Raw genomic sequence first — 22738 nt, 5'->3', positions numbered from 1 at the left:
AAAAGAAATCTTTCACTTAAAAAACACGGAAGACCTAATATAGTAAAAGATGTCCTTAACAATCTTCTGAAAGCAGACAAAGTCACAAATCTTACATGGCCATTTCTTATAAGTTCCTTCAAGAACATAACATTAAAACTCAATTCAGGCCTAGAGATTTTGAAAGATCTGAATATAGCCCAGGTATAAAGTTTTCCAACAATTCATTTTAATTTAAGGCTAGAATTTCAGGAACTTACAGGACTAAATAGATCAAATTATGTTTTATTAATTTTAATACAAACCAGAAAAGCATGCAGTAAGATTGACAAACAATTGTGAAAAATTAGCAGCCTGATCAAGGCTCTTGCCTGAGCCTCAATACTACTTGTAGGTGATGAGAGATTGTCACTCTAGAAGCAGTTTAGGATATTTTATCAAAGTAATAAGAGTCCCTAGGGTACCACCTGTTATGAACTTCAGTTCATAACTGTGTCCCTCCCAAATTCAGATGTTGAATCTCTGACTCTCAATGTTATTGTATTTGGATACACAGTCTACAAAGAAGGTAATAAAGGTTAAGTGAGGTTATAAGGGTGGGCCTTAATCCAAAAGAACTGATGTCCTTAGAAGAAAGTAAGCGGAAGGAGAAGCCCTCTCCACACATTTACACAGCAAAGGCCATGTGACAGTAGAGTAAGGGAGCCATTTACAAGCAGATTGAGAGGCTTCCCTAGAAACTAGCCCTGATGGGTTGACCTTGATCTTGAACTTGTAGCCTCCCGAACTGTGAGAAAATACATTTCTATTGGTTTAGCCACCTAGTATTTGGTGTTTTGTTATGGCAGCCCAACTAGACTAATACACCATACTTTAAAACACAAGCAGTGTTATTTTGGTTGGCTAATTTCTCAAGATAGATGTTATCAGTCACTCTTAGTCATAAGCAACACAGAGTCTTGGCAAATCCACAAGAATTAGCTGCCTAATACAGCCCCTGATAACTAAGCTAATTAACCAGCTATAAGAAATATTTAATGTAATACACCTGAATTTTGGTGACACCTGCAGAATAATTAGCATTAAGTCATGCTTTCTGCAAACAGTTAATGGGCTTAATTGTCTACTAAGGACATTCTTTGTTGGCATCCAGTGACCTCTCCTCCAGGAATAATAAAGATTAACAAAACAATTAATGGAAACCCCTTCAAGCAACTCAGAAAAACTAATTACAAGTACAGCTTCACATATCCAAAAATCACTTATCAGGAAGCAACAGCGCTACAGAGCACAATCTGTAATAAGAATCAAATCTCAGTGACCCTTCTTAAAAGAACTCAAAATGGGCCCCTAAGTGAATAAACTGTATCACCGAATCCCTGCCTTTTCTACTCATCAAGCACCTGAACTGCCCAATCAGTGCTACCTTCTCTCTTGTTGGGACAATTCCAGTGAAATTTTTTTTTTTTTAGACAGAGTCTAACTCTGTCGCTCAGGCTGGAGTGCAGAGGCACGATCTTGGCCCCAATGAAATTTCTTAAACTGCATAATGGAAAGAGTACTAGAGAAGGAGTCAGCCTGATTTAGTTACAAAATATTCTAACACATTATCATAAGGCAAAAACTAAGCATAAATACCCAACAAATGCTGAAGAGTTCACTAGTTTCAGAACCTCACTCCAAGATGAAAAAAAAAAAGGAATTATTAGCTTACTGATCTTTCCAGAACATAATATTCCTGTTGCTACTAATCCCAATGCAAAAAAAAAAGTCTAGAGCTGATGTGATTCTTTACAACACAAATCCTGTTTTCTCTCCCAAACTGCTTTTAACCAGAAGACATTAGGTTAAGTTACTGTATCTATTCAGCCCTAATTTCACAGTGTGACAGTCAGGTTCTCTTTGCCTTTAAAATTCTAAAGAGCCAATCTAAGAAATGGCTGACAGCACCATATACCTATAATGTCATCAGGAAACAAAAGCCAGTCCTAAGTATGAATAGAATGAAAGTACAAACTGAAGAGGAAAAGAGATAGTTAAGAATATAAACACTAAAGAAACAAGTTAAGAAATAAGTCTTCCAAGCCTCTTATTCTAAGCAGAACAGTTTGTATAAGACAAAGAGTCTATAAATGCTCCCAGTGAATTATAAAATAAGAGACCCTCATCATATCCTTTCTGAGTTACTCAGAATTATGAGTTTAATGTGTAAAAAATTACTCATTAAAGAAATGTTCAAGATGTGCACCACTATGTAATCATATAAGATACGGCTTCACTCAAAGCATAACCAAATCTACACTACACTTTTAAATCGGATTTTATTATATTCAATTATACATTGTGATTGCTTGTTTCTTAATTATATCTTATTAGAGCACACAAAATACAAGATAATCCTATCCCAACTGATAGCAATTCACAATAAGTCCCTCTGAAAAAGTTTTCTGATGCATAGAAACAACATCCCCTAACAGTACAAAGAGATGTATTTAATATCAAGTGACAGTAAACAATTTTTGCTTAAAGTCAATGAAAATTCATTGGTGTCTTGCTTCAGACAGCACTTAGGGCCAATGACTACACCCAACACATACAGTTTTTCAACATTTCAATTAACTCAGTTATAGAACACTTCTGGGGACCAAAAGCTATAAATCTCTTAGGCAACAAAGAAGGTCATTATCTAATATTAAGTAAAATCACCCCACTAATGCATAAAACTGAGCCCAAGGTTGACAAAGTCAACTTAAAATCTCCCCCCTACTCTTACGTCACTGAACTCTACCTCTTTTTCTACTTCTATTGCAGCCCCACATCCTTCTTCAAGCATCGTCCAGTGATCTTGTTTTCTGGTGAGTTCCTCAGAAACAATGTTTTACAAAAAATTAAGAGGTGTTATGTGGTCAAATTTTGGAAATTCTGGGCTACACAAATTGAAGCCGATTTCTTAAATGCAGAAATCAGAGACATTTAAATATGTTATCATTCAAAGTGTCTAGGGGAGAGAGAACAGGACATAAAGAATATATAGCATTTCTGTAATATACTAATCTATTAAAACATCAATTAACTTTGTTTCTCACTATCTTCCCTCCCCCGCAACATATACATATGTAAACACACACACACATAAAAATTTTTATGGAATTTTCAACCATGTACAAAAATTAAAAGATCTGTCAAATAGGTCAGGCATGGTGGCTCATGTAATCCCAGCACTTTGGGAGGCCAAAGCAGGCAGACCACTTGCGGACAGGAGTTCAAGACCAGCCTAACCAACATAGTGAAACTCTATCTCTACTTAAAAAAAAAAAAAAATTAAAAAAAAGAAGATCTGTCAGATAAATCCAACTCCAACAATTATCAACACATTCCAGTCTTCTTCATTGACAACCCCAGTTACTCTAACCCTCCTCTCATTATTTTGAAGCAAATCCTGGACATGATATCATTTTTGTTGGTATATATTTCAGTATATACACTGCTTAAGAATAATGTTTCTGGCTGGGTCTGGTGGCTTACACCTGTTATCCTAGCACTTTGGGAGGCCAAGGCAGACAGATAGCTTGAGGCCAGGAGTTTGAGACCAGCCTGGCCAACATGGTGAAACTCCCTCTCTACGAAAAATACAAAAACTAGCTGGGCTTGGTGGCACACACCTGTAGTCCCAGCTACTCAGCAGGCTGAGGTGCAAAAATTACTTGAGCTTGGGAGGCAGAGGATGAAGTGAGCTGAGATCACGCCGCTGCACTCTAGCTTGGGTGACAGAGTGAGACCCTGTCTCAAAAAAAAAAAAAAAAAAAAAAAGAATGCTTTTTCAAAAAACATATCTGTATAACGTTTATCTCAGAAAAAAATTTTTAACAATTGCAATTGGCTTCTTGTATCTCTTTTAATTAATGCAAAATATTTGTACATATTTATGGCACACATGTGATTTTGTAATATTCATAGACTGTGTAATGACCAAGTCAGGTGTATTAGTCTGTTCTCAAGATGCCAGTAAAGACATATCTGAGACTAGGTAATTTATAAAGAGAAGAGTTTACTGACTCACAGTTCATCATGGCTGAGGAGGCCTCACGATCATGGCAGAAGGCGAATGAGGAGCAAAGTCACATCTTACATGGCAGCAGGCAAGAGAGAGCTTGTGCAGGGGAACTCTCATTTATAAAACCATCAGATCTCATGAGACTTATTCACTATCATGAGAAGAGCACAGGAAAGACCCACCCCCATGATTCAATTACCCCCCACCAGGTCCCTCCCATGACACATGGGAATTATGGGAGCTACAACTCAAGATGAGATTTGGGTGGGGACACAGCCAAACCATCAGGTATTTAGGATATCCATCATCATTAGCATTTATCATTTCTATGTGTTGAGAACATTTCAAGCCTGGGGTTTCTTGTTCTAAGAGCTACCTAAACTTTATCGTGCTTTCAAATCACCTGGGACTGTTGTTTTAAATGCAGATTCAGCTCAGGTAGGTCAGGTAGGACCTGAGATTCTGCATTTCTAACAAGCTCTCAAGTGATATTTTTAGTATAATTCTCCTATAATATTCAGCACAATTATAGGTTTTAAATGGAAAAACACTTTTTAATTATATTCTACTTTATTTTTGACAAAGAGTTTATACTTTTAAAAGAATAAATAAAAGTCAGAAAAGGGTCTCCTAAGAATCTCCTAAGTATTTTCTTTTCTTTTTTTTTTTTTTTTTTTGAGACAGAGTCTCACTCTGCCACCCAGGCTGGAGGTGCAGTGGCACTATCTCGGCTCACTGCAAGCTCTGCCTCCAGGGTTCATGTCATTCTCCTGCCTCAGCCTCCCGAGTAGAAGGGACTACATGCACCTGCCACCACACCCAGCTAATTTTTTGTAATTTTTTGTATTTGAGATAGGGTTTCACCATGTTAGCCAGGATGGTCTCGATCTCCTGACCTCAGGAGATCCTGATCTGCCCACCTCAGCCTCCCAAAGTGCTGGGATTACAGGTGTGAGCCACCATACCCAGCCGAAATATTTTATTTTCTTACCAGGTATCAAATGTAATACAAGAATTTTCCCTTATTACTTCCTGTTAAACTGCATACACCTATGTTTTTCAAAGCTAAACTCCTAGCACATAAAAAAAAAACTCGCCACTATAAGGACAAAGGTCATAATTTATTTCATGGCTTACTATGCTGCCCCAATGGGAGCTGAACTCCTGAGCTCAAGCAATCCTCCCACCTCAGCCTCTAGAGCAGTTGGGACTACAGGCACATATCACTGCACCCAGCCGCCATCATTTTAAATAGCACATTTGAGTATCTTATTCTTCCACTCTGAGAAGATGCAATCCAAAATAGTACCTTTAGAGCTATTTTTTAAAATAAGAAGTGCTGATGGACTTCTACTTCAGGCCCAGAAGAAATAACAGGGACTAACAAAGTAACGAACAAACAAACAAACAAAACGGGTTTCAAAACACTGCATATTAAGGTGGTTAGAATCTGCAGGGCAGTAATGGAGATGGGAAAGAGCATCACAGGGAAGTCTGCAGATCTGTAGAGGGTCATCAGCTGGGTATTGATCAGCACACATGTGACAGGTAACTACCCAAGGCCAGGAAAACAACCTGAAAGGATTAGAGGGCATAATGATCTGAACTCACACAGGGCTGAAAATAGTGCCTATCGCCCTAGGCCAGAATGAAAAAATTTCACAATTCTTATGGTATTGAGTGGAATACTCAAAAGAATTTTGTCACAGTAGTGAGACAATCTTAGCCCTAGACTAAATGTTGCTCTGCTTCTAACTAGCAAAACATAAAACAAGGCCTGAAAAGAGCAAATTGTTTCTAAGTAACTTAACCACATCTCAGAATAAAGCTCAAGAATAGTGGAGTACAAAAATATCCAAAACCAACAGCCATCAAGATAAAACTGACAATGTCTAGCATCAACTCAAAAAGTACAAGATGCCTGGGTGTGGTGGTTCACAGGCTGAGGCCTGCGGACTGCTTGAGGCCAGGAATTCAAGACCAGCCTGAGCAACATAGCAAAACCTAAAAAAAAATATGAAAATTAGCCGGGTGCAGTGGCACACACACCTATAGTCTCAGCTACTTCAGAGACTGAGGTGGGAGGATCACTTGAGCCTGGGAGGTGGAGGTTGTAGTGAGCAAAGATTGCACTACTGTGCTCCAGCCTGGGCAAGAAAGCTAGCTAGACTCTGTCTCAGAAAGAAAGAAAGAAAAAAAACTACAAGGCATGTAAAGGAAGAGGGAAAATTAATCAATGGCAACTAACCCAGAAATGGCACAGATGATAAAATTAGTAGACAAGGACATTAAAACTCTTATAATACCCATATTTCATTTGTTCACAAAGCTACAGGAAAAGTTAAACATGTAAGCAGAGACATGAAAAAGACCCAAATCAAACTTCCAGATAAAGAAGATAAGCTTCTATATCTTAGATTGAAAAGTACAATCTAAGATAAACAATAACATTAGATGGGATTAACAAGAGATTAGGAGTAGCGGAAAAGACTAGTGAACGAGCATAGCAACACAAACTATATAAAACAAAACACCAAGAGAAAAAAAAATGCATTTTTTAATGAACATCAACATTCCATGAACTGTAGGACAACTTGAAGTGGCCTAAAATAGAGATAAATCTGACCAAAGACATATAAACCTAGACACTAAAATCTACATACACACATACATACACACACACACAAATTGCTGAGATAAACTGAAGAAGAATTAAATGGAGATATATAACCCCCATCCATAGATCAGAAGACTCAATATTAAGATGTCAATTTCATATATTAATCCCAATCAAAATCCCAGCAGGTTTTATTGTAGAAACGGACTACCTTATTTTAAAATTTGTAAGAAAATGCAAACAACCTAGAAGACCCAAAACTACTTTGAAAAAGTAGAATAAAGTAAAAGGGGCCGGGCACGGTGCCTCACGCCTGTAATCCCTGCATTTACTTTGGGAGGCCGAGGCAGGTGGGTCACTTGAGGTCAGGAGTTCAAGACCAGCCTGACCAACATGGTGAAACCCCATCTCCACAAAAAATACAAAAATTAGCCAGGCATGGTGGCGCACGCCTATTATCCCAGCTACTCAGGAGGCAGAGGCAGGAGAATCGTTTGAACCTGGGAGTCAGGAGTTGCAGTGAGCTGAGATCATGCCACTGCACTCCAGCCTGGGCGACAGAGCGAGACTGTGTCTCAAAAAAAAAAAAAAAAAGAAAAAAAGTTGAAGGGCGCGGTGGCTCAAGCCTGTAATCCCAGCACTTTGGGAGGCCGAGACGGGTGGATCACGAGGTCGGGAGATCGAGACCATCCTGGCTAACACGGTGAAACCCCGTCTCTACTAAAAAAATACAAAAAACTAGCCGGGCAATGTGGCGGACGCCTGTAGTCCCAGCTACTCGGGAGGCTGAGGCAGGAGAATGGCGTGAACCCGGCAGGCGGAGCTTGCAGTGAGCTGAGATCCTGCCACTGCACTCCAGCCTGGGCGACACAGCGAGACTCCGTCTCAAAAAAAAAAAAAAAAAAAAAAAAAGTTGAAGGGCTTACACTATGTCTTCAGAACTTAAAAAAGCAGTAATCAAGACAGTGCAGTATTGTTATTAATATAAACATGAATAGAACAGACTAGAAAGTCAAGAAATAAACCCACACATATAAAGTAAATTGGTTTTTGACAAAGTTGCAAAAGAAAGCAAATAAAGACAGCATAGTCTTTTTAACAAGTGGTGTTGGAAATGGATATCCTTACACACACAAAAAAAAAGGTACTGGAAAAAAATGGTAGAGAAGGATCATTCTAGTATGCTGGAAGTGTTCTATATCTTCAGCTGGACAGTGGTTACACAGGTAAAAATTCATCAAGCCATATACTTAAGATTTGTGCACTCTAGCATATACATGTGTACTTCAAAAAGGAGGACAAATAAAATTAGTATATAGAGTAAGATCCCATATTTAATAAAAAACTATTTCTGGCCATCAACATTTCATATACACACATACATTCACACAGAAAAGGGAGGGGTCTGGAATTCAGTTCATCTAATATCAATGATAATAACTTATAGACGACAAAATTTGAAATAATTTTTTTTTATTTTCATCTTCACATTTTTCTGCATTTTCATTGTTTGAATTATTTATCATGAGAGTACTATTTTTATAACAATAGAGTGATTCTTGTTCTTAAACTGGAAGCAAAAGTATTAATAGTGGATAATGCTAGTGAAGAAAATACAAGTGGGTCGGGCACAGTGGCTCACGCCTGTAATCCCAGCACTTTGGAAGGCCAAAGCAGGTCAATCACCTGAGGTCAGGAGTTTGAGACCAGCCTGGCCACCATGGTGAAACCCTATCTCTACTAAAAATACAAAAACTAGCCAGGCATGGTGGCATGTGCCTGTAATCCCAGCTACTCGGGAGGCTGAGGCAGGAGAATCACTTGAACCCAGGAGGCGGAGGTTGCAGTGAACTGAGATGGCGCTACTGCACTCCACCGGTGACAAGGCGAGACTCTGCCTCAATAAAAAAGAAAAGAAAAGAAACTATGGGTGATTTTTTCTTCCCTATTGTTCTGTATATGTTTAATTCCTCCACTCAAAAAACTTTTATAACTATGAAGACTGTATAGCAATATTTTAAAAAATGTATATACATGGACAAGATCCACACAAAAACCTGAAAAACAGGTAGTATTTTGGGAAATGAGATTGCTGGACAATGTTTCTATGACTCTAGTCTTTACAAATTTGTACAATACACAATATTGTTGTCCTTTTTATAAAGGACAACAAGGATTATCTCAACAGAGTATGGGCCCCTTGATTTATGTATTTTCAGTCTTTTAATCTAATAAATGTTTTATACTTTATGTGTGTTTATATTTTACATATTTTACATACCCACAAAACTATACATATATTTAAATCTAGCTTCTGTAACTGATTTTCAAATTACCAAATAATTATTATCTTAATTTAGCTGTACAAGATTCCCTGGTTACAAAGACAACATCTTGACGAATGGAATCAAACACTCTAGTCAACGCATCAAGGTTACTTCTGGTGAAAAATTAACCTTATAGCCTGGTTACTATCTGGCAAATTTATTAAAATCAAAAGAATCTTCTTAACAAAAGAGGCTACGATCTAGAAAGGAGGAAATGAACATCTGAGTGCCTACTGTGTGCCAAACTGTGCTAGGCACTTTTATATACTCTCCTCTCGTGTGATGTTCCAAAAAAACACAGATCGTATTAGCCCATTTTCCAAATGAAGGAACTAAGACACGGTGGTTTCAAGGAACTGGTCTAAGGTTACCCAGGTAATACAGCAAGTTTCAACTACAACATACCACCACAGCACTTCTCACCAAAGGCTGTGACCACATCTATCTACAAGTAATGGCTTGAAAAAACCTGACCATACCACCCACCATCAATACTACAGGCCTCAACGCCTTCAGGAAATCCCAGTGTTAACAATTACACAAGGTACATTAAGACATGGGTCCACAAGACACTAATTCTGAGCCAAAGTATGGGAATTGTGTTGCCCCTTACATTCACATACGCTGCCAGACATCCCAGGACTTCCGGGAAGCACTGTTTCTGGGAATTCTAGTAGTAATTTTCAAACAACACAGCATGGGTAGGGCCAAGATGTCCCAGGGTACAAAGAGAGCTAGAAACCAAAAAACCATTATATGATGGGCTCAAATGGAGAGAAGAGATGGCGATGCAAAGAACATTAACACCTAACCCAACTTCCAGGACTCAGCTCAGAACAGGGGAACAGACTGACTGCTTTCCTTTCCTTTCCTGCCACAAACTGTGTTAAGAACCTCAAAGCTGTTTGTTCAAAGCCCTGGTAAAGCCTGGACCCCTTCAACAAAGTTTACTTTGAATTAAACACAGGGCTGACCAAAATACTCTCCAAGGAGGAAGGGAATTTAACAGGTGTCTACAATAAAGGATTTTCTACGTTTTTGAAATTTCAACTTTTGTGAAGACATAAGAGTTGATGAAAACGTGAGCCTTCCACTGCCTTCAAACCTCCTTGACATCTGTAACCAGAGTGTGTCTTCAAAAGCTCTGCTCCAAGGTTTCGATAAGGTCTCCTGAAGTCGCAACCAAAGTTTGTCTTCCCAATTAAACTGGCTATTACAGGCCAAGTTATAAAGAGAGACAACATTTAATTGGAAAGCAAATCACCTAACAGTAAGTGGCAGACACATTTCCCAATTAAAAATCTGACAAGAGCTCAGAAATAAAATATCTCCAAAATGCCATCTTATTTCCCATCTAGAGAGGCTGCCTCCTCTGACTTCCCACCAAACAAAAGGTTGGCAAGGGAAATCAACAGAAAAGTAGAAAAATTGTATGTGTATATGCTTGTATGTGTGTGTGCACGTGTATGTATATGCATAAAACATCCAAATCTTACATCAGCCAGTCAATAGAAAAGTAGGTGTGTGTGTGTAAAACTGTCCAAATCGTACATCACACATCAGCAGGTAATCAGGATTCTGTACCCCCAGTTAGTTCAATTTTAAAGGGCTAGTGGCAAGACTTAAAACCAAAAGCTGCAGTTGGCCGTGGCCTCCAACAAACTGAATTCCAAGCACTATCTGTCCCCTCACCAAAGTCCCAACTCACAGGCCTGAGGTCCTCTTCTGTAAAGCCCTGGAAGTCTACCCTTTGAAACATCTGACTGCCCTGAAATATTTTTACCTGATAATTTTTAAATAATTAAGCATTTTTATTTGAGTCTCAAGGCACTTAAAAATTATCATATAATACTTACATTACAATTACACTATACTTCATCTTTATTTTCGGCTTTAAAATGCTTTAAAGTTTAAATACTTTGTACTAGCAAAATACTTTATACTAGCAAAATAGAGTCATTTAACTATTTAGTACAAGGGCTGGAAATAGCGATGAGATTTGGATATTCCCCATGTCTACACCTACTCTGTCCTTAAGTCAAACCCTTATCCACCTGTAGTTTTTTGAATACAATATTAAAAATGACTGTAACAATAAAAGCTATCCCAACTATTAGGAAAAGCACTGAAAAAATACAAAATTTTATGATACATAATGTATCATAATGTAGTATAGAAATGACATTTTCACACATGTGAGCGAGAGAATTAAAGGAGCATTTTTAACGTTCACTATTTAAAAAAGAAAAACTACTACTTAGTGATACAAAAAGATATTTTTTAAAAAGCTAAACTGATCAAACTTTTCAAAAGACAGTACACTCTCTAACAGGTAATTTATTTTGTGACAAAATAAGTCCACGGAAACATGAAAGGAGCTAGCAGGTACCCGGTACATGTTAGGAATACTCAGACCTTATAAACACGAGCCTAACATGGGTTTTCCTTTTTGTGGCTTGTTGCCAAAGCAACTAGGAAAGCTATAGTCTTTGGGAGAGAATTTGAAAAAGAAGTTAAAAGATAGGAGGAGATAAGCAAAGTTTTATATGAGGAATTAAGAATAATGAATACAATGTTGCAAGAAGGAAAACACAAAGGACAGAAATTGAACAGAAATACAAGAAGCAACTTCCAAGTGACAGCACAATTTACTAACAAGAAATATACATTCCTGGTTCTGTTACCCACAGGACCCTCCCCCCATTCCCCATCCCAAACACCAGAGTAATACAACCATTGTCCTCTCATTCACTACCACTGTTTATAGAATTTAAACCACTGGGTATGTTCAAAAGCATATTAGGAAGGAAATAACAGGAAGTTATAGCTACCAACATCCTCACTCCAACACCAAAATCTCCCTGTGACTCAAAGAAATGTTGAAATACAAACATCAACACCATTCGGTCTCAAGGTCATATGTAACAATGTATCCCAAGCCTTACTAAACTTGCCCAGGATACTAAGTATAGACATTCCCTTACACCAGGCTTATAAAAAATATATAACAGAAGTGTTATTCAGTGATCTGAGGTGATCAAGGATAAAGTAGAAAAATGAGAGCTGGGTGCGGTGGTTCATGCTTGTAATCCCAGCACTTTGGGAGGCCAAGGCAGGCGGATCACAAGGTCAAGAGATCGAGACCATCCTGGCCAACATGATGAAACCCTGTCTCTACCAAAAATACAAAAATTAGCTGGGTGTGGTGGCACACACCTGTAATCCCTGCTATGCAGGAGGCTGAAGCAGGAGAATCACTTGAACCCGGGAGGTAGAGGTTGCAGTGAGCTGAGATCGCGCCACTGCACTCCAGCCTGGAGACAGAGCAAGACTCTATCCCAAAAAAGAAAGAAAGAAAGAAAAGAAAAGCAATAATGCACAACAGAGATCAAAGTAAAAAATGCCTAGGCCTAATAAAGTGCAGGGCATATATTAATAAACTGGCATAAGAGATGGATGACCACAAAATCTTTGCCATCAAGCAGTACGGGGTTCCTCCTGGAGAACATGAAGGAATGGTCAACCAAAGGCAATGTATGTTCTGAATTAGCATTAGTAAAAAATGCTTTAGGTTGGCTTTCATGCTGTTTTCAAAAATATGACATTTAGAGTAAATTCAACTGGCACTGAAGAAAGCACAAATAGCATTAAAAAAATGGGAAGAGCTTGGAGAATCAAAAGTAAACAGACGAGATGGCACATTTCACTTTCATTAGAAAAGGCTACTCCTCCTGGATTTCCATAACATTTCATGTCTCTCTCGTAGTCTTACGTCATCATTTTTACTGCCATGTTTTATCCCCCAGGTAAACTATACTCTCCTCAAGGGTAACACCGTGCCTGCTTCATTTTTGCAAAACTCAGGGCATTTATTCATTCAGTCAACAAATGCTATTAAATATGTAACGTGCCAGACACCATACTACAAACTGGCACTAAATACCTATTGTTTAAATGAATGTTGACTATAAGGTATAAAAAACAAACAAGTTCAAAAAAGGATCCAAATGTCCAGGAATTCTAATTCCACAGGAAATTCAGATGGGAAACAACAAACATTCTAATTGGAATTTTAGTATCATGAGATACATCTACACTACCTGTATATTGTCGCGGCGAGAATGTGGGCCTATCAATTCACAATAGAACAGCACTTCCTCTGTATGGCCTACCAAGTATATTAAGCATTTCCACGCAGAGATTTTTTCTCTTAAGCCCAAAAGAAAATTAACAGTAATGATTTAACAGGCTATAATCTTAAAGCCCCCTAAATAAGACCCATAAGATGTGTCTTTGTCAGTGAGTGGTAAGCTGTTTTAATGGTTTGATATATTCATTCATTGAAGTGCTTAGTACCTATCAGATAATGTTGGGCCCTGGGTTTTGAAAAGATGATCAACACATTCCAGAAGGCTTGCAAGAATTCAAACAAAAGTTTAGCATTGGTGGGGAAAAATAGGAGTGTTTACGAAAAATAAATGAGTTGAAATTCAAATGCCAACAACGTAAAAAACGTGCCATAATAAATTTTATTTAGATTGGTTTTAGTCAGTACCCGTATCATCTCCAAGGTTTTGAAAGGGTTTCCCCATCCTCAATATATTTCACTTTTTTTAAAAAAGCTCGTAAAAGGTCCACCACTCCCAGTCCACCCCTACCCTAATCTTCTGGGAGGTGCAGAGCGGGAGTGCATGGAAGATAATCTGAAATTGGTTTGGTTTTGTTTTTTTAAGGAATGGACCAGAATGGGAAGGCAGGAAAAGGCAGAGCAAAAATCGAAAACCGATGTGTGCCTTCAAACCCAGTCCTCCTACCAGCTCGCTGCAGATTCTTGTATTTGTGGCTGTGGCCACGCACAGGTGGTTGAAAGTATCCAGAGTGTGAAAACACAATCTGCAACTCATCACAGGAGTCGCCGGACTCCAAGGCCTTACATCCCAAAGTCCAGGAAACAAGACGCCTTTCTCAGTGAGTGCTGCTACAGGCAAACAATAAATAGGCATTTTAGGAATCAATAAACACACCTTCATTTGGTCTTCTCTACCAAACCCAAATAGCGTGCTTTGGGGCCCCGAGGCTGTAATAGAAGGTGCTGCCCCTAAAGAAAAGACTGAGGCGGGTCTCCTCTCTCTATAGCTAACCCCAGAAAAAAAAAGTGGGGGGAGAATTGCTGGGGCCCTGGGGAGGGGTTAGGGCCCTGGGGAGGGGCTGCGGGAGGCAAGGAGGAAAGGGAAGGGAGAGCAGGGTGGGACCCAGCTAACCCTTCTCCCTTCCAAAGCGGAGGTTAAGCCACTGCCCCCAGTCCCCAGACCCTGCCTCCTGCCTCCCTCACCTGATCACAGAGATGAGCAGCCCCGAGGGGTCTTTGCTTTTGCTGACTGTGCTTCTGTATTTCCCACCAGCTGCTTCTGCCGCCATCTTGGACGCGGGGAGAGCCGCTAGGCTTCAAGGAAGCCAAGAGTGCGTAAATTCTGCATTTGACCCAGCTGGAGTCTCCACCAATGGGTGAGGAGAATTCCAGAGGCGCGGAAGTGGAAAATCCAATCACTGAAGTGAGGAGGCGGGACTAACGGAACAGGTTTTGAGGCAACGACGCGTGTGTTCGCTCTAAGCACTCTGGGAGTCGTAGTTTTCCTTCTCCGTCTCCTGGGCGCGCAGGAAAGCTAAACCAGCTGCAACTTCGTGAGTCTTGTAATGAGTGTCTTCATTTATCTTTATTCTGACTTCGAGCTTTTTTCGGCTTCCTTGCTTTTAGAATTTTGTCAGGCTTTAAATCAAATTTATCCGATGATGCCAAAATTTGTTAGACTGTGCATTTAAATGAAAGAGGGGTTCTCTGCTGGATGCCTATGTGCGAAGTTTTTGCCTTAAGCGCAAGTGATTTTTTTAAAAATCCAATAAAATACGAAAATGAATACAAGCAGAAATGCTTTTCTTTAGTGTTCTGTAAAACTAATGTTTCTACATTAGGTTTATGTGTGAGTTCAATTTTCCCCAGTGTTCTTATATTTCCAGATAGCCCTAAAAACACATGCACAGGAATAAACAAATGAATATCGATGAAGAAAAGACAGTATAAGCGAAAAACAAACAGACCACACTGCAGATTCCTTTTTTCAAGCTAAATGAAATAGTTAGTATTAATGCACATTTGTGTTAATACTTTTACCGGTAAGCTTTTAGTATTTCCTGCATTTGGTTCCGTTGGCTTAGTCGTTAATTCATAAGACCACGTGAACAAAAGAAGACCAGAATGTGTGTGGAAAGTGGTTAGACTGAGGAACAAGAATAATAAAAATTAAAAGTAAGGAAGGAGGCGGCTTGCTCAGTAACAATAAAGATTGAAGAACTTAAATGAATAGAAAGCAAACTAACTCAGAAGTCCTGGAGTTGTGGAGCAGCAAACTCAGAATGCATCAACTACTTTTATAAATAGACATCGAGCTGGTAGAAGTTCACATTTTTAAAAATTAGTTGAAGATGACACACACACATATATGACATGATAACTTAAAAGTATTCATAACCTTTGGCCCAATAATTCCAGTTCTAGGGACTTTGTTCCTAAAGAAATAAAGATAGGGTACTGACATTTTTGAAATAACACGGAAGTATTAAATAAATTATGTAAGATTCAAATGAGTAAATAACATATAGCTTCTGGGAATCTTAATTTTAATGGCTCTTAAAGAAAATAAGATTTTTGGGCCAAGTGCGATGGTTCACACCTGTAATCCCAACACTTTGAGAGGCCGAACCAGGCAGACCACTTGAGGCCAGGAATTTAAGACAAGCCTAGCCAACATGGTGATACTCTGTCTCTACTAAAATACAAAAGTTAGTCGGACCATGGTGGTGCATGCCTGTAATCCCAGCTGCTTGGGAGGCTGAGGCAGGAGAATTGCTTGAACCCGGAAGGTGGAGGTTGCAGTCAGCCAAGATCGTTCCAGTGCATACTGCACTGCAGCCTGGGCAACAGAGGGAAACTCTGTCTCCAAAAAAAAAAAAGATTTTTATGGTATAAGTACAAAAACTGGACTATAAAATTAAATAATTCATAGAGAAAGGGAGAGGCAGTTGGGCCTACTGGTTAAGAATGCAGGACATAGGATAGAAAGTGTGATCATCTCAACTGATGCAGAAAAAAGCTTTGTCAAAATCCAAAACACTCTCACAATAAAAACACTCAGAAAACTAGGGATAAAAGGAAACTTCTTATAGACTATAAAGGGTACTTATGAACAACCCACAGCAATCATCATAGTCGATGAAAAACTGAAAGCCTTCCCACTAATATTAGACACAAAAAAAGGATAACCATTTTTTGCCACTTCTATTCAACAAGTTTTAGCCAGAGCAATGAGGCAAGAACATGAATAAGTCATCCAGATTGGAAAGGAAGAAATAAAACAGTATCTACTTTTGGATGATATGATCTTATATATAGAATATCCTAGATAATACACACAAAAAAACTATTAGAGCTAATAAAATACTCAACAAAGTTGCAGAATGCAAATTCAACAGCAACAGAAAATCAGTGGTATTTCTGTAAACTGGCAATAAACAATCCAAAAAGGAAATTTACACAACAATTCCATTTCCAATAGCAGCAAAAAGAATAAAATGCCTACGAATAAACTTAGCCATGGAAGTGAAAGACTACTACACTGAAAGCTACAAAACATTGCTGCAAGAAATAAAAGAAGACTCAAATAAACGGAAAGACATCCCTGTTCATGGGTTGAAAAACTTAATATTGTTGAGATGTCAAACTCCCCAAAGCTATCTACAAATTCAATGTAATTACAGTCAAAATTCACTAGGCTTTTTGTGCAGAAATAGAAAAACTGATCCTGAAATTCATATGGAAATTAAAAGAGCCCCAAATAGCCAAAGCAATCTTGGGGGAAAAAAAAAAAATCAATGTGGAGGTCTCACACTTCCTGATTTCAAAACTTACTAAAAATCCACAGTAATCAAAATAGTATGGTACTTGCCTAAAAATAAACACATAGATAAATAGAATAAGCCATACAGAAATAAGCCTATTCATCCATGATCAATTTATTTTCTTTTTTTTTTTTTCTTTTTTTTTTTTTAGACAGAGTCTCTTTCTGTCACCCAGGCTGGAGCTCAGTGGCTCAATCTCAGCTCACCGTAACCTTTGCCTCCCAGGTTTTCAAGCAATTCTCGTGCCTCAGCCTTCCAAGTAGCTGAGATTACAGGCGCCCACCACCACACCCAGCTAATTTTTGTATTTTTAGTAGACACGGGGTTTTGCCATGTTGACCAGTCTGTTCTTGAACTCCTGACCTCGGGTGATCTGCCCACCTTGGCCTCCCAAAGTGCTGGGATTACAGGTGTGAGCCACCACACCCGACCGGTCAATTGATTTTCAACAAGGGTGACACTACCATTCAATAAGGAAAAAATACTCTCCTCAACAGATGGTGTTGAAAACTGAATAAGCATAAGCAAAAAATTGAGGATGGACCCTACCTCATACAATATGCAAAAATTAACTAAAAGTGGATCAAATACCTAAATATAAGAGATAAAACTCTTAGAACAAAATATAAGGGTAAATTTTCATGATTCTTAGCTACGACATCAAAAGCATAAGCAACAAAAGAAAAAATAGATATATTGGGCTTTATTAAAATTAAAAACCCTCATACATCAAAGTACACTATCAAGAAAGTGAAAATACAGGCACAGGATGGGAGACAATAAAAGCAAATCACATACAGTATCTGATAAGAGTCCTGTGTCTAGACAGTGTAAAGAACTCTTACAACTCAACACAAAAGGAAATAAAAATTAAAACCTGGGCAAGGGATGTGAATAGACATTTCTCCAAAGAAGATGCACAAATGGCCAAAAAACACATAAAAAGATGCTCGACATCATTAGTCATTATAGGAAAATGCAAAATCATAATGAGATACCACTTCACACCCACTAGGTTGTTTATAATTTTTTTTAATGGAAAATAAATGTTGGCAAGTATGTGGAGAAACTGGAACCCTTGTACATTTCTTTTGGGGATGTGAAATGGTTCAGCCATTGCGGAAACCAATTTGGTGGTTCCTTAAAAAATTAAACACAAAGTTACCATATGACCCAGCAAGTCCACTCATAGGTATATACACAAGAGAATTGAAAACAAGTGTTCAGAAAATAACTTGTACACAAACATTCATAAAAACACCGTTCAAAATAGCCTAAAGGTGGAAGCAATCCAAATGTTTAACAATCGATGAACTGCGACAATATGACTGTATGAGTGTAGTATAAACAAAATGTGCTATATCCATACAATGTAATATTATTCACACATAAAAATGAAAAAAGTACTGATACATGCTGCAATATTGATAAATCTTGAAAACATACTAACTGAGAAAAGCCAGACACAAAAGGCCGTATTGTGTATAACCCCATTTATCTGAAATATCCAGAATAGGCAAATTCATACAGACAGAAAGCAGATCAGTGGTTGCCAAGGGCTGCAGGGCAGGAAGAAATGGGGAATGACTGCTTAATGGATACAGAGTTTCCTTTTGGAGTGATGAAATGTTCTGGAACTACAGTCGATGGTTGCATAACTTGTGAATGTATTAAAGGTCAGTGAATTATAAACTTTAAAGTAGTCAAAAGTCATAAATTTTATTATGTGTTTTTCACCAAACCTTTAAAAAAAAAAAAAAAGAATGCAGTTTGTGTAGCAGGATGGCCTAGATTCAATCCCAGCTTTCCACTTCCTGGCTAGATTACCTAGGGCAAGTTCCTTAACTTTACTCTGCCTCAGTTTCCTTATCTGTAAAGTGGGTGATCACTGTATGTCACGTAGAGAATATTAGTAAGAATATGTGAGTTATACATTATCAGCACTTGGTAAATATCAGCTATTATTACTAAAGTATGGTACTAATTTGGTTGAAAGTACATCTCTGGGGGTATCGCAAAGTTGTTTTGAGCGTCAATAACATGGGCAATTTTTTTTTTTTTTTTACACTTTTCTGTGTTTTACAAAGTTTCCGGGACAGGCACGGTGGCTTATGCCTGTAATCCCAGCACTTTGGGAGGCCGAGGCAGGCAGATCATCTGGGGTTAGAAGTTCAAGACCAGCCTGGCCAACATGGCGAAACCTCATCTCTGCTAAAAACATAAAAACTAGCCAGGCGTGTTGGCAAGCTCCTGTAATCCTAGCTGCTCTGGGGGCTGAGGCAGGAGAACTGCTTGAACCAGGGAGGCAGTGGTTGCAGTGAGCCAAGATTGTGCCACTGCACTCCAGCCTGGGTGACAGAAGGAAACTCCATCTCAAAAAAAAAAAAAAGTTTCCAGGTGTTGCTTTTTATAAACAGAAATACACAAAAGTACTTCCTTTAAAGGAGAATTGGATAAGTGTCAAAAACGATGGCCTACTTTCATCACAAAATGGAAATACAATTAAGTAATAAATAAATTAGCACATCCAAATTAATTAATTTGTTTTATTTTATTTTTTTGAGACTGAGTTTTGCTCTTGTTGCCCAGGCTGGAGTGATGTGATCTCAATTCACTGCAGCCTTCGCCTCCCAGGTTCAAGTGATTCTCCTGCCTCAGCCTCCTGAATAGCTGGGATTGCAGGCACATGCCACCATGCCCGGCTAAAACCAGTATATATGCAGGTCTTGTTTTATGTTGTCTAAACCAGGGCAGACCATTTCCTAATATTACATTTGTAAATATACCTAGGGGCTCTTAAAGCCACGGGAACATCCAATTAAATTAAAATGCTTTGACCTCTTCGGATGAATGGCTCTATATAAATCCAAGGTATTGATATTCTTATTATTGTGGATAAATGAAATGTGTGCGTGAGGCCAGCTCAGCAGCAGAGTGGCTCCCTGAGATTCATTAAAAATGCCCAGGCTTGGGTGTCTACAGGACACCCAACACAGACACAGGAGATTTGAAAGCAAACAAACAAACAAAAAAATGAAGTGTCTCATAATATCAGCTATGTGGCCAGAACCCTGGAAAGGGGCTACTTCCCTGACCCCATCAATATTGCCTGCTTAAAAGTCAGCTCAGCTAAGATATTAAAGATGTGCTTTAGCCAAGGCTGAGTAAATCAAGGTATAGGATATAGATTATAAACTGAAGGGAAAAGTCAATGACTCTGTCGCCATATAAAAAGCAACTTTTATTTTATTCAGGAATTAAATTGTATGTTAGCTTTTTCAATTACATTGAATTAAATATAAGCTTAGTTAAACATATACACATAGTATATTCTATTTGGAGGAAAATGTTATAAGTAGATTACAATAAGCTGTTAATTTTCTTGTCCATATTCTCAATACCTTGTTCAGCCTATGTTGTCTAATGGGGGAATTGTGATTTAATCTTCATGTTGCCTTTGAGTTTCTGAGTGTTTTAGGAAGTTGGTCAAGGATATTATTTTCCATAATAAAGGACAGCTTCATTGAAAGAGGAATGTTTTTTGTTTCTGTGAGATGCAAGCCTGATCGCTGTTGAGCTCAGACTGCAATGGCCCCCCAGTTTCTCTCCCAAATTCCATCATTTAATAAACACTGAATGCATAGAGTGCACAAGTGAAAATGTTCTGGAACTAAATAGAGTTGATGGTTGCATACTATTGTGAATGTACTAAATGTCACCAAATTGTATACTTTCAAATGGTTTCTTTCATGTTATAAACTCTACTTAAAAAGAAAAATCTTTTGAGTCCCCAAGTTGGGATCCATTAAGTCATCTTTCTTTTTTTTTTTTTTTGAGACGGAGTCTCGCTCTGTTGCCCAGGCTGGAGTGCAGTGGCTGTATCTTGGCTCACTGCAAGCGCCACCTCCCGGGTTCATGCCATTCTCCTGCCTCAGCCTCCCAAGTAGCTGGGACTACGGGCACCCGCCACCACACCCAGCTAATTTTTTTGTATTTTTAGTAGAGACGGGGTTTCACCATGTTAGCCAGGATGGTCTCCATCTACTGACCTTGTGATCTGCCTGCCTCAGCCTCCCAAAGTGCTGGGATTACAGGCGTGAGCCACCACGCCTGACCATTAAGTCATCTTTCAATTAGTCACCAAGTTCCATCAGTTTGACTTGCACAGTGGTTCTTTTTTTTTTTTTAAGACTGGGTTTTGCTCTTGTTGCCCAGGCTGGAGTGTAGTGTGTGATGTCGGCTCACAGCTCACTGCAACCTTCACCTCCCAGGTTCAAGCAATTCTCCTGCCCCAGCCTCCTGAGTAGCTGGGATTACAGGTGTTGGCCACCATGCCCGACTAATTTTGTATTTTTAGTAGAGATGGTGTTTCACCATGTTGGCCAGGCTGGTCTCGAATTCCTGACCTCAGGTGATCCACCCGCCTCAGCCTCCCAAAGTGCTGGGATTACAGGCGTAATCCACCACACCCTGCCAGTGGTTCTTAAATTCATCTTCTTCTCCACATTCCCACTCCCATTGCCTTGACTAGGCCTCATCTTCTCTTCCATCAACTACTGCAATGGTTTCTCAGTTGTTACTCCTTTTTCTTATATAAAAAAGAGATTGGTTCTCATTCTAGTCTACCCACCACACTTCTTCCTGATTATAGTGAAGCATGAATCTGATCCTTATAGCCCAGCTTTAAAAAATTCCAAGGACTCCACTTCCCGTATAATTGTTTTACAAACTGTTCACTAGAGAACCAGCTCCAAACTACCTTTTCAGCTTCTTTATTGATTACTCTTGCCATTGTACCCTAGTCTCTAACCATGTGCCAAGTGGGTCAGGATTCTTGTATTTCCCTTCTTCCTACATACTTTTGCTCAACCTAAAATGTCTCTGAGTCCCGGATCATACATCTGTTAAAATGTAGCTGCCTATCTTCAGCGTTGTTGAGAGACTTGGAGAAAATAAGACATGTACATAGGACACTCAGCATTGGGTTCTTTTTTAAGAAAAGTTTCTTTCAATTCATCAGGTTAAAACTTTGTTTATTCTTCAAGGCCAAAGTTCAGTAGCTCACCTAAGCATTCACACACATTTACATACCGTAACTCTTTTAATTCTTGATTAGTACTGGTATGACAACATAATATGACTGTTGGCTGGATGTGGTGGCTCACGCCTGTAAGCACTTTGGGAGGCCAGAGCGAGTGGATCATCTGAGGTCAGGAGTTTGAGACCAGCCTGGTCAACATGGCAAAACCCAGGCGCTACCAAAAATACAAAAATTAGCCAGGGGTGATGGTACATACCTGTAATCCCAGCTACTGGAGAACCTGAGGCATGAGAATCGCTTGAACCCAGGAGGTGGAGGTTGCAGTGAGTCGAGATCGTGCTACTGTACTCCAGCTTGTGTGACAGAGACTCAGTCTAAAAAAAAAAAGATAACATGACTGTTATAGAGGATATGTTTGTTCCCTTTAGTCGAGTTCATTGTAAACTTGAACACAAAATCATTGTTGTATTCATTTTCATACTCTCAATGCTTTCAATGGAGCAGGGCTCTCAGTGTTTGTCGAATTGTAACATCCTCTATCCTACTTTAATATCTAACGGGGCCAAGACTGAACCTTTCAAAAATACTTCATTTTAGCCCAGGCGCAGTGGCTCATGCCTGTAATCCCAGCACTTTGGGGGGGGGCCGAAGCGGGCAGATTACAAGGTCAGGAGTTCAAGACCAGCCTGGCCAATAGAGTGGAACCCCATTTCTACTAAAAATACAAAAATTAGCCAGGCATGGTGGTGGGCGCCTGTGGTCCCAGC

The 22738-nt window shown here is 39.0% G+C and overlaps 1 protein-coding gene across 4 annotated transcripts in view; it reads right to left on the bottom strand.

Moving 5' to 3' along the window:
* Positions 1–14451, bottom strand: part of EXOC4 (exocyst complex component 4) — an 845850-nt gene extending 831399 nt beyond the window's left edge. For 3 of the 4 annotated variants that reach the window (XR_003118525.1, XM_025378967.1, XM_025378969.1), the window contains exon 1: positions 14310–14451. Coding sequence is in view for 2 of the 4 variants with exons in the window: in XM_025378967.1 (XP_025234752.1) it covers positions 14310–14395 (86 nt within the window). In the remaining 2 variants the exon portion in view is untranslated. Of the gene's footprint in view, positions 1–13937; positions 13942–13997; positions 14129–14309 lie in introns of those variants that run through there. The other variant, XM_025378968.1, reaches the window with a different exon arrangement.
* Positions 14452–22738: the final 8287 nt, after the last annotated feature.

The sequence above is a fragment of the Theropithecus gelada genome, chromosome 3, assembly GCF_003255815.1.
Source record: "Theropithecus gelada isolate Dixy chromosome 3, Tgel_1.0, whole genome shotgun sequence".
NCBI lineage: Eukaryota > Metazoa > Chordata > Mammalia > Primates > Cercopithecidae > Theropithecus > Theropithecus gelada.
Note: the sequence above shows the minus strand (reverse complement) of the source record. Positions and strands in the feature narration are given on the sequence as shown.